The 12,145-nt window shown below is 42.3% G+C and overlaps 1 protein-coding gene across 1 annotated transcript in view; it reads left to right on the top strand.

Annotated features, from left to right (window-relative positions):
• Positions 1–3,779: 3,779 nt before the first annotated feature.
• Positions 3,780–12,145, top strand: part of SHB (SH2 domain containing adaptor protein B) — a gene marked incomplete at its 5' end in the record, with an annotated part of 48,589 nt that continues 40,223 nt past the window's right edge. Inside the window, one exon of the mRNA XM_085302147.1 lies at positions 3,780–3,897. Coding sequence (XP_085158273.1) covers positions 3,780–3,897 — 118 coding nt within the window. The remainder of the gene's footprint in view (positions 3,898–12,145) is intronic.

Below are 12,145 nucleotides of genomic sequence, written 5' to 3'. Positions count from 1 at the left end.
TTCTCGCAGTGAAACAGCACAGAAGCTGTCTTTAAGGCAGAGTTCACAGTCTCAGCACTCCAAAGAGYTTTGWAAGAACCTRACTTGAGCRGTGTGCAGTGCTGCACTGGAATTCCTCTTCTTGTGGTTTGCTGTGAGAAAATAGGACAAAACAAACGTGGGGTGGGTGCATGGAGCAGGTTATTTACCTGCTGTAGGGCCGTAGGATGGGTTTCTGCTGTAGAAATCAGCAGTCTGGATTGCAGGGTGGCACAGTAGTCCCCTCTAGCAGTCTTGCCTTCTCTTAAGAGAGAAGCCATAGTCTTTAATAGTAGCCCCTGGCAAATGCAATGTTTTGAGACATGAATTTGGACGATGTGTGGTCTGAAGCTTCTTGGGGATTCCCTAACAGCTTTGATTCTCTGTGACAGCAGGGACCCACGTGAAAGGTGGCTGGCCTTAGCTAAGGAAAGAGGCAAGCTAACTGTGTCCTGCTCCAAGGTTTACCCCTGTGTGTGAGTACCCTTTGTGGCCAGCAGTCACCTTACCTCAGTATGTTGCCACTTTTCTAATCATGTCTGGAGCAGATATGGAAGAACCTGGGTAGCCTGTAGGGTTGAGACCTGTGGGAGTGGTGCATTGGTAGACAGTGGATGGCATCTACTTCTTCCTCATGTGCTGTATTTGCTAGTCACTATGGCAAAGGGTCAATTCAGAAGCCAGTGGAACGAGTTCAGCAGTTTGCCTTGGAAGTGCACTTAACCCAAAATGCGGGAAGGACACTGTATGCAGGCCTCAAGCTGGGATCTGCTCTGCCAGCCATGGCCTTTGGACGAAGGAAGACAAGGAGTTGACTGAGAGCAATGGCTGAAAGGTTCTTGGGGAAGACCCACAACACAAGTGTAGCTGCCTAGAGCACTTGCGAGTCCCAGTGGACCGGGGGACGCAATGACGATCGTGTGGAAAGGCCTGTTCATGATCAGGAAAGCCCACTGCAGCTGTAAGACGTGTACGTCGTGAAAGGGCTAGTCAAGTAAGGCTGGCTAGTGTATGCTTTTATGAGGTTGACATGAGAGGCCATGAGGATAATGTGACAGCCTCAGCAAATACCTGTTTTACTCTGCGTATCATGACCGGACAACTCTTGATCTCAGAATCCTTTCTTTAATCAAAACACTTTGTTGCAGTGGCAAAGTGCGCACAGATTACCTGATCTCTGCTTGAATAACTGGAGCATGTACTGTCTGATTCACTGTTAGCATCACTGAGAAAGCATAGCTCAAAAATTTCCTGGGTGTCTGTGGTATCAGTGGTTTATTTGCAGCCCAGAGGCTGCTTTCTTATGCTGCAAATTTGACTTCAGGTGAGCGGCCAGCTGGCAGCTTGGATTTGTCTTCCAAGCAGCCTTTGGTAGGGACATGTTCTAGCAGCTGACACCAGGCTGATGAAGGGGTGGTAGGTCTATGCAGCAGTGCTTGCTGGCACGTCTGACCCAGGAGTTAGCTTCTCCCAGCATGGATGCTCCAGAATATACATTCCTTCAGTTGTGGTGTGCTGTCAGGCTACTGGCTACTTCTTCACCATAGACAAGAACAAACCTAGTGGAGATAAGCTTGGAATATGAGCTTGTTAAGGCCAAAGGCATGTATGGAAAGGGAGCGTGAAGACTTGCATAGTGGGACCTCCTTTTCTGTCTGTGATTCTGTGAAACAGTAGCAATAGGCTTTCATAACGGGACTGTGAAAATGAGTTTAGACTTTACAGTGGGCATATTGTGTTAGAGTTAATGAGCATTAGAGGTTTTGAAGCCTTTCTGCATGAAGGCTTCTTTTTCAAAGAAATGGAAAAACTTGAGACTACCAAGAAGTGGAGAATTTGCAGCTGTCAGCAACTATAGAAGAAATCCAATGGTGGCATTGGCCAGCTACTTAATCCAGGCTGAGAATTTGTAAGTTTTAATGGAAATGGTAACAGTTACCGGGGGAGCTTCCTGGCTCCACAGAGCTGCCAGAAAGCTCCCCAGGTTTTATTAGGAAGTGCAGACACAGAGCTCCTGGAAGGGAAGCAGATTGCTATTTCTGCCTGAGAAAGTTTGGAGGAGAGAGCTTGGGGTTGAAGGGGTGTTATGGAAGGAGGAGTTTGCTCAGTCTGACAGATACGTTAGCCTGTTTGAAAGCACAGTTGTGATGAACTGTAGAATTCCTTGGTGATTATGATCCTGTTACTCATCTGGAGGGGCACAGTTTGCCCTCAAGGTTTGCGTGAAGGGAGGCTTTCATTCCAGGGAATACTGTAGCTGGTAGATTTCCAGACTCTGGTGTGGTACAGATTCAAATATTGGGGCATATGGGTCTTCTGGAAGTTTTGTGCCCTCCTGCAAATCATTGAGTTTTGCTGCTGTTAAAAAGCAGTGTTTGCTTTGTTAGACTTTGGAATAGCAAGTTAGTCACTTCAGTCCTTTTGTTAGGTCCCATAAGCTCTTCTGGTGCCAGTAAGCTTAAGGCAAAACAGYCCCAGTTTATCCTGTTTGACAGCATTCTGTATGTATAATTCACTCCCAATGTCTTTTTGGCAAATGGAAAAGAAGAAATATCAAATAAGTATCCGTGTTAGCTGTTTTCTCTTTCAGCTTTTAGTACAGTTATGCTGAAGAGTGGCAACTATTAGGTGTAAGCGTCTGTAATAAGAGCAGCAGGGAGCCTATGATACCACGCATGCGCTCTGGACAGGGCTGCATCAGCAAACTAAATGGATAGCAGTTCAGCTGCGGGGCTTTCAGAGATAAACCCGTCCTTGTGATGAGGAGAAATTAGTGCTGAGTGATGCACATAGTTGTCTTTGTATTGAGCATGTGCAGCTGCTGACACTTCTCTGACAGTATAGTTGACTGCCCCTTGCGTATATGTTGCCAAAGATGGAGAGAGGGGGCGTTTTTCCTTTGAGTTAACAAATTCACAGTAATGAGACAATCATTTCAATCATTATGTGAAAAAAAGGATTATTTTTTGACCCTTTGTTACTCTTCTGAGTCTGTTGGTTTGCTGTTGAAGGGAAGCTGCCAAGCACTTTAAACTGTGAGTGGAGGAAAACACCTTTGGTCTATAATTTAAAAATCAACTTGTTCTTCCGACAAATAATTTCTTCGATGCATTTTATTGTCTAGTTTCACTAAACACAGGTAAATGCAATGCTTCTTCAAAGGAAGGGGTAGCACAGATTGGTCCAAGGAAATAGGCTTTAACCAACATCTTATTTTGTGGCTTGTTGCTTTCCAACAAAAAATAAAATTATGGAGTTTTCTGTTAGTGCAGAAAATAGAACAGCCTATGAATATCTCATTGGAAAAAAATTTAGCAATATTTTCTGTTATGGTTTTTGAATCTAAAAAGGTARAGACAATCTGCAGATGGAAATGTGCTTTCTTTGCCAAGTATGAACAAACTCTGATAAGAGAGGAACTGCCCAGGATGGAATATGCTGAGTGATTAGTTCTTTGTAACTTGTCAGTCACAATTCTTCCATGTTTTGTGCTACTCAGAAAACTTTTTGAAGTAGAGTCTACCTTTGTGAGGCCTCTGGTGTGCTGAACAGGAGTTTGTAGAAGCATTCTTGTATTTCAGCACTAGTAATTAGCTGATGTGCGGAAGTTGTGTGTTTGTCTGCACCCAGATTGCATTTTGAAGATGGCATAGGATGCACCTGTGTGAAGCACTGGATTTTTTCACTTTTGGGGTGTTGCTTCCTTCTGACTTAGAGATATCAGTGGGAATTCCAATAACAGTTACTTTCCTGTCTTTCAGGTCTTGATACCAGATGACTACTCAGATCCATTTGATGCCAAAAGTGAATTGAACAAAATGGGGAAAGGGGAGAACACTGGCTATATGGAACCCTATGAAGCCCAGAGAATAATGACTGGTAAGGAAAAGGAATTGCACATGCGTATGTAAGTTATAGTTGTCTGACGGTTGCCATGGAAGTTACAGCTGCTATGAAACAGAAATGTCCTTGGGCACATGGACCTGTGTTTTTGAAGATGCTCAGTCAACAGAAAATGTTACGCAGACTGTTGTAGGGCTGTGTCGACCTTGGCACCTAAATACTGTGGATCTGGCAGTTGAGTAAAGATGGCTTGGACTGTGTTGTAGGAAGATGACAGTGATAGGAGCACTGGGAGTTGGAGTGTGCTTGTCCCTGCTTAGCAGTGGCATGGCTGTCAGTTGTGTACATAGCAGGGATGGCTGAAGCATGACACTGCACTATTCACTTAGAAGTAATTAGTCAGTTTGCATCTGACTTTATTTCTCCATCTGATTTCAGCTTCTTAGCCCTCCTTTTACTGGCGGAGGGCTGCGAAACTACATCCTCATGTCGCTTTCTTCCTTGATTCTCTGGTGCTCTTTTTTAATGTGTCTGTGGACAAAATGGGACCCTATAGGATGCCTCTGAGCCTTTAACTGCTATTCTTTGCAGCCTGCTTCCTTTGCTGTCATATTAGGAGGTGGCTTACGGCAGTAATGTTCTAAGAATTTGGACTGCTGAACACCCCTTGTCCTCTCATTATGTGAGATGTATAATGTAATTAGTATCCATGTGTTTTCCTYGTGTGATCTGCATCTGCTTCCTACAAATTGGCTTTGCAGACTGGAACATTTTCCAGGGGCTTGGGGCCGTATCTTCTGCATTTAGGAATAATTGACTGAATCAGCACATACCTTTGTGYAGGATCAGTGGTGCTTTTCCCAGAKGTACAGTAGGTCCTTTTATTCTCATTATGAGCTCATAATGAGAAGGTCACAATTAGTCCTTCTGTTTTGCCTAGTTAAGTTGTTTATATGTTTTCTATCAGCACTCCTGCTTTGGGCCCTCAGGAAAGATTAATCAGTGGGAGAAGGCAGTTTGATGCAAAGATCCCATCTGCGTGCATGCAAGTCTTCCTATTTTTCTTTTTTTAAAGAGCTAACCTGAAGAAAGGCACAGGAAATGGCCTATAGAGTACATTGTTCGGAAGCTTTTGGTATCTTATAGAGGGACTGGGAGCTTTTATATCTCTTTGATGTAAACCACATTTTAGCTGAGGAATCTTTAAATAAATAAATTGGTTTGGATGGGTTCTTGCTCTTTATGCAGCAGTGGTGAAAGCATTTTTTTCCTCAGCAGAATTGTAATAGTGAGCACTGGTAGTTTTAGTTTTGAAGTTGACTCTGATTTCCTTCTCCCTGTATTTAGGGCAAAAGCTTATTCTATATCCTTTTCCAGGGTTAGCCATAATAAATGAGATATTACRTGGACAATACTTGGTGGGTTAGCAGTTAATTTGTGTAGCTTTGCAATTGCAAAACCCTTGTCTACAGTACTCCTGATCAAATCAGTGTCGGTGCAGCTGAGGAGCTGGCAAATCCGCTATGTGTGTTCTTACAAAGCAAATGTGAGGAGCTTTCAGGTGATAACAGTACTTTCAAAACTTGGGTTTATTTGAATATATTGATACAACAAGTATTCTAAATATGCCTTTAAGCTAGTAGAAGGTACATGATAATCCCTGAAGATGCTTAGTGCTTTGACATCTGGCTGTTTTATTTCCTATCATCTTATCTTAAAACTGAAAACAGAAAAATAGAAAAAGTTTTCCCAATAACCCCAGTGAGATTAATTTATGTTCTGTCATATGCAAGTATATAATTTTGGGGGGGTTTTTAGTTGCCTCAAGATTATTCAGTTTGCAATTCTCGTATGAATTCTGTTCTATTATGTAACTACTACAGAGTAACCTTTCTAAAGAAAACATTTAGATTTAGTTTAGTTTGATCTGCTTTGTTTGTGATGTTTGTTAGCTGAGCTGAYTGATGGGCAAAAAGCATGCTATTCATTTAACTTCAACTCATCTGGTGAAATTCTTTCATGTATTTAGGATGGGTTAATCCCAGACTGGAATCTGCTTCCAGGAGCAGAAGACATTTTGGAAGAGACAAAGAAAACAAAATGTGTGTGTGTGGGGGGGTGGTTCTTTGCCAGCTTTCAGAGCTATTCTCTATGCTTAATTACAATTTTAACCTTTTTGTTTAAAGCCTGCAGAGACAGAGTAGTAAAAGTACATAGCATAAGTTTTGGGGGATGAGCATCTCCTGAAGTTTGGTAGTCCTGCTATCCTTTCTTTCTAAGCAAGTTTTAAGGTACCTTGTAATGATTGTACATTGCTGATGGTTATAAAAACCAAAGAGGTATGCTTCTGTAGGAACTTAGGTATCAGCTCACACACTTTATTTTGTCAGTCAGAAATGTTGTTTTCTGTTCAGCCTGTTACATTATTTACCTTCAGCATGGTGTGGCAGAAGAGGAGATACCCTGAGGCCTTGTCTTGTGGCAGTATTATAATAATTCCTCACCCCTTTCCCTCCTTTAAACTCTGCTGTTCTTCTCTTTCTCACTTCTGTGTCATGCAGGTAATGTGCAAGGGTATTTTATGTGACTTGTGAGCTCCACAAATATTTATGCCATAGTTATAATAAAGATAATGGCATTGTCATAGCTTGATTGTACAAACATCTCAAATTTTTTTATGTCAGGCTAGCTTGACCTTGTGGTTTTTAAAGATAAGAATACTTCCAGAGAAGCCACAGGTGATTTTATTAAGAGAGAGAAAAAAAACAGTATTTTTCTGTTCCCAATGACTAAATTCTTCTTAGTCTAGAAGAGAACTCRCAGTTCAGCTTACCTATTTCAGCCAACTTTTAGATCTAAAACTTTTCTTGCTTTTGTTTCCATAAAGCTAGGAGTTCATGGTCTGCTCTTCTGTGAATATCATACTATTAGCTTAGAATGGCTTTTCTGTCTGTTATTCCTCTTTTTAACTGTAAAGCTTTTTTGTCTTGACATTCCTTGTTTTCTAACTTTTTATTAAGTTGAATTCTGGCACAAGATTTTTAGAATTGCACCAGATGCAAAGGTTAGTCTGAAATTGGAGTCTGAAGGTTGTGCAAGCTGCATATTCCTTCAGGGCGTAGAGAGGCAAAACCTGTGACTCCAATTGGAGAAGCTAAGTTTGCACCCAAAGAGAAATATATGCTGTGTGAAGTAAGTGCTGTGTTCATCAGAAGCTCATTCTTTTTCCCCACTGAAGGCTGTGGGGGCTCGGAGATGTGATGTCAAATGGCTTCAGGTATTGAAGACAATAATTAGAATCTTCAGGATCAATCTTTGATCACTACTAAAATAAACTTACTGGTCTGTCTGATCCCATACTGTCTGTTGTAGAAGTGTATTTAATCGAGCTTGAAGCTTTTTCTGCTGATAGTATCCCCCAAAATACTCTTTTCTTAGACTTGTAGGGTGGCTAGAAGAGAGTGACCCTTGTGCCAGCCTTTGGAAAGGCTTAACCTGAGGCCAAGGCAGGGTGGGGTGAGAACCACTGCGTGGTTTTGTAAAGACGTCATCTCCTGGCAGCCGCCCACGTCCGCTGGCTGGGCAGATAGTGCTGAGCGTTTGTCCTGTCTTCAGGAAGCCCACRCCAAAGGTTCAGAGAAAATCCCTGGGGGCCCACTTACTTTAACAGTGACTTCCCTTCTCCTGTGCCCAAATGGAACATGAGATAGATGATTGTGCAGAAAACTGAGACTCCATTCCCGTTGGTTGCCTGATGTGTTTGTTCAGTGACAGGTTTCTCTATAGCAGCTGCGAAACTAAGCTGAAGTGAAACAGAAGACAAATTATGAATTATGGGATGTCGTAATTGGGATGTGGTAATTAAGGTTGTGCTGATTTACAGTTGCAGGGCATAAAGATACCACCACTTTTTCCTTTTTTTTTTTTTTCAATTAGATTTAATATCCAAATTAATATCCAATTCCACTTGGAAAAGTGATCTCTCTTTCTAGAATTCCATTCCAGAAACATTTCTTGATAAGTTTTATCGGATAAAACCTTTTGAAACTCTCCCCTGTTAAAATATAATCCTTTTTTCCTCTCATATCCCACACACCCTGTAAACACACAGCTGTGGCTACCACGTGATCCTATGACCGGAGCTGTATACGTTTACACACTTGTGTACGTGTACTGTCCAGCCCTTAGGATGGAAGGCGTATGAAGCAAAATGGAGGACACCTCCTTTTCTATGTAAGGGTTAGCAAGTGCATATCATATTATTCTGCCTTTCTGGTTACTTGCCTCTTGGCTACTTCCACACAAATGGCTCTAAGCTTAAGGAAAAAATATCAAATCTGCAATCTTGAGAGATTTTTSACCAAAATCTACAAATATATCCATTTAGAAACCACAATAATATCATGTTCTGGTGCCAAAATTTACTAGGAGGTACAAAACTACACCTTTATCTTTGTCTGCTACCAGAAAAAAGCACCAACTGGGAAAAAAAAAAAACTAACAAACATCCAGTAACTTGTTCACTTTTGTTTTTAAAAAAATTAGATTTCTGTTGAATAATACCCACTGTTGCAATGCCACGGAAGTTGTTGGTTGATAACTTTGATAAGGTAAGCTAATGGGCTGAACCAGGAAAATGAGCCTGTGTTAAATGAGAATTAAGCTTGTCTTATGATTAAGCATTTTTTTGTGAAGGCTGAGCAAGAATCTCCATGGGCAGTCTTCATGATCTGCCTTTTAAACTTACACCTTTTTGCATAGTCCGAACTCTGTTTCGTTTCCGTGGGACTTTGCTGTTTAATGGGTTTGGTGCTTTGAATACCCTTCTAATGTGTTTCCTAGGGCTGTAACAATAAGAAGCTGGCTCAGCGTGTGGAATCTGTCAAGTATGTACTTCAGGGATACCGTGTTCATTAAATAGAAGAGCTGCACTGCATTTGCTAAGAGTCCAGGTGTAAAATCATCAGTTCCACTCTTAATGGCTTTCTTGAAATGCAGCCAGTTGGTAGTAGCTGTGATTGGTATTTGTTCCTTGCAGAACAAATGCGGAAGGATTGGAAGGCAAAGAGGAGAAGAAACAAGAAACAACTCAAGATAACACTGCAGTAACTAGAGTTCCTTATAAGGCTGCTGCCCCAGGTGAAAACCGGAAAATAAAGCTCCTTGACACCAGTATAGCAAGTGTCCCTTCAAGTACTCGTACACATTGATCAGATCCCCCCTCAGTCTTCTCTTCCCCAGGTTGAACAGGCCCACCTCTCGCAGCCGTTCCTCATAGGGCAGATGCTCCAGCCCTCGGATCGTCCTCGTAGCCCTACGCTGGCTTCRTGTCTCTCCTGTTCTGGAGAGCCCAGAGCTGTCTGTTTGCATTTGGAGGAAGCAAATAGAGAGAGAAGCCATCAAGCCCTCTCTTGGTCCTCAGGAAGGATGCATCCGCTGGACTACTGTGCCCAGTTGGCACGTGCCCCCCTCCACAGAGCTGATAAAACCAGAAAGGGACCATCACCAGCTGGGCAGCAGCCTGAGGTAGATGGCTGGTTAGTCTGATGAGGAAGAGGCTGAGGGGCATCTAACAGCATCCCACAGTACCTGAGGGGCAGTTGGAACCAGTCCTTCTCAGCCGTGCCAGGCAATGCAACAAGGGGCAGCAGGGGCAAGATGTGGGCTGAGCTTTGGACTGAAAGTTGACATCAGGTCAGGGTTTGCCTGTGCAATATAACAAATACAGACAAACAGGTAAATGCATGCAGTCATTCACAATGATGCTTCCTCTGAAGTGCGGTTCACACTTTCCTGTTGCTTTTGACCATGTAGTCATATCTGTGGGAGAAATCTACTGCATGAGTCTGAAGCAGCAGTCCTTCTCCTTACCTTGTACTCCATATGGGGAATGCTGGCAGATGACATAATTATGATGAGAGCAGAGCCGGTATAGCCTTGTTTAATAAGAAATGGCAGCTGTTCAGGCTGCCTGAATCTGCCACTTAAGTCTGCCATGTGTGATGTTCCTGTGAGCAACTTCCCCCTTATCATAGGGCAAYGTAGGCCTGGGGGAACATCTTAAGGTTCCTCTTCCTCTGGTTTCCTCCTTCCCCTCCCACCCGTGAAAGCAAGGTCAGCTTCAAAGTGAACTTCATGCAGAGAATGGGATTCCTTCAGTAATTCTCATTGATCTTAAATTTCCAGGTGTCGGGGAAAGAACTGCACGTCTTGTCTTGGTTTTAGTAAAGTGGCTTTTCTTGATATCTGGATTTCTCTTGCAATATAATCTTGAAGGTATGAGTTTAGATACATATTTATACTCACTAAAAAGCTTACTGCTCAGACATGGTCTTGTGCCAAGAGTAAGCTCTCAACAGAGACCCTGACAGATGAGGTTCAAGAGAATGTCTCCTTTCTGTGAAAGCACTGAGCTACATTTACATTTTGAATGGTTTATAATTTCACTCCTCTCTCCTCTCAAGTTGATTCCTGCCAAGAGGTGAGATTGTGCTCTTGAAGAGAGCTGGCAAGAGGGTTGTGAGCATCAGTAGTAGCCCTGAGTCAGCAATACTGATTTAACTGCAGGAGACAGCAGAGCATAGCTGTTTGCTACAATTTCTTTGCCCTGACCCTCGAGAGCATTAGCTTGTTTAAAATAGCCATCTCATTAGTATTAGGATGTTCTCTAAGGAGAATAGATTCTGGTTGTGCTAATGTTAGAATAATTTTGGGGGAGGATGGGCAGGAAAGCTATGCAGAGGTGGAGGGAAACATTGTGCTAGTAGGTATATATGAAAATGCCTTTAATTATCCCACTCTCCTGGTGCTTACCCTGATTCTCTTCTGGCCTTGTGCAGTCTGCATTCCTAAGAGGGCTTCTATTTCTGCTTTCACTGCAAGAAAAAGGCACTTTTATAGTGCCATAGCAGCTTAAGGGTATGAGAAGCTTGTGTTTTAATTGAGACAAAGTCTCTGTTTTACTGTAAGGTACATGAATTATTGGATGGACTAGGTACAAACGATTRCCTCATGATGCAACTGGCTGTAGCAGCAACCAGAGTTGGCTACTGGCCAAGCTGCAATAAATGTACAGAATCTTGATTTTTCTGAGCAAACAGAGCATCCCTGCTCCTCTTCTACATCTTTCTGGGTAATGTATAAGAAGTAACTGGGCTAAGAAGCATCAAAACACCTCCAAAGATGAAAAGTTTCCTGAAATCATGAATTTTAAGACAATAGTTAAAATGTTTAATGACTGTTCATTTAACAGAAAATGGGATGAGGGGAACAGCTACATAGAATAAACTTTTGACTTCAAGCAACTAAAGAAATTAAAATATTTTAATTTCTTTTATTTTTTGCTTCTGTTTTGGAAGAAATCTGTCTGCAAGGCTGGATTCATAAAATGATGTCTTTTGGAAACAGTAATGTTGTTCTGCTAACTCACCAGGATGTAGTCTTTCTTCCTCTATGTGTCTGTGTTTGTAGTAGTCCCTGCCCACCATTAACCCTTCTTCCCTCTCCTTCTTCACATTCCTCACCTCCCTATTCCCTAAAAAGAAAGACTGCACTTCTTGTCTCTTCTGGTGGAGTATTTCATTTGTTTATTTTCTTCCTTGGTGAAACTCATGAGCGGGTTTTGTTGCTCGTTTACTGATACTTATCGCAAAGGTACTTCACCCTTCCTGGCCTTGCTTTGGCTAAGCCACTGCTCTTTCTTTATCTGGACTGCTGGAATCTAAAGTTTCTTTTGATGCTTTCCGTAGGCTTCCTGAGTTAAGCCTAGAGTTTGATAAGATTTCCGTCATGATGCAGCTTGTTTGGGGCCATTGCTTTTCATATCAGGACATTATGCCAAGTTCTCAAAGTGAGGTGGGGGAACAAAGGTCAGTTGTTCCTTCCTGGAAGATGTCTCGCATCTGAGTCATATGCCTTAGTTCAGAAAGAAAGGGGAGGGGAAAAAAGACCTCATATCCAGCTTTTCCTGCAGAGAAATCTGGAATTACAAGCGTTGGGAGGCAGTTGTTGCAGTCTCAAAACAGCTTTCCTTGCTATTGGGATGAGGTTATTCGTGCTGTCCTGTTCCCAGTAGCTGAAGGGATCCAGATGGACCTGAAAGCTGAGTAGAAAGTAGTTGGACTTCTAGTGTTCTGAAGTGAATTTTGATTAGACATAGAACTTGGCTTCTGTGGTCTGCCACTGATGAACAGACTTCACAGAGACACAGTGATAAGTTTGCAGTATGAATTGTAAAATGTCATCTTGCCAAGATGGCATGAAAAAGAAACAGTAACAGTGAAGC

The sequence above is a fragment of the Rhea americana genome, unplaced genomic scaffold (assembly GCF_003343005.1).
Source record: "Rhea americana isolate MKP2758 unplaced genomic scaffold, rheAme1 scaffold_186, whole genome shotgun sequence".
Classification (NCBI taxonomy): domain Eukaryota; kingdom Metazoa; phylum Chordata; class Aves; order Rheiformes; family Rheidae; genus Rhea; species Rhea americana.
The sequence above is the reverse complement of the archived record's forward strand: the minus strand, read 5'-3'. Positions and strand labels throughout refer to the sequence as shown.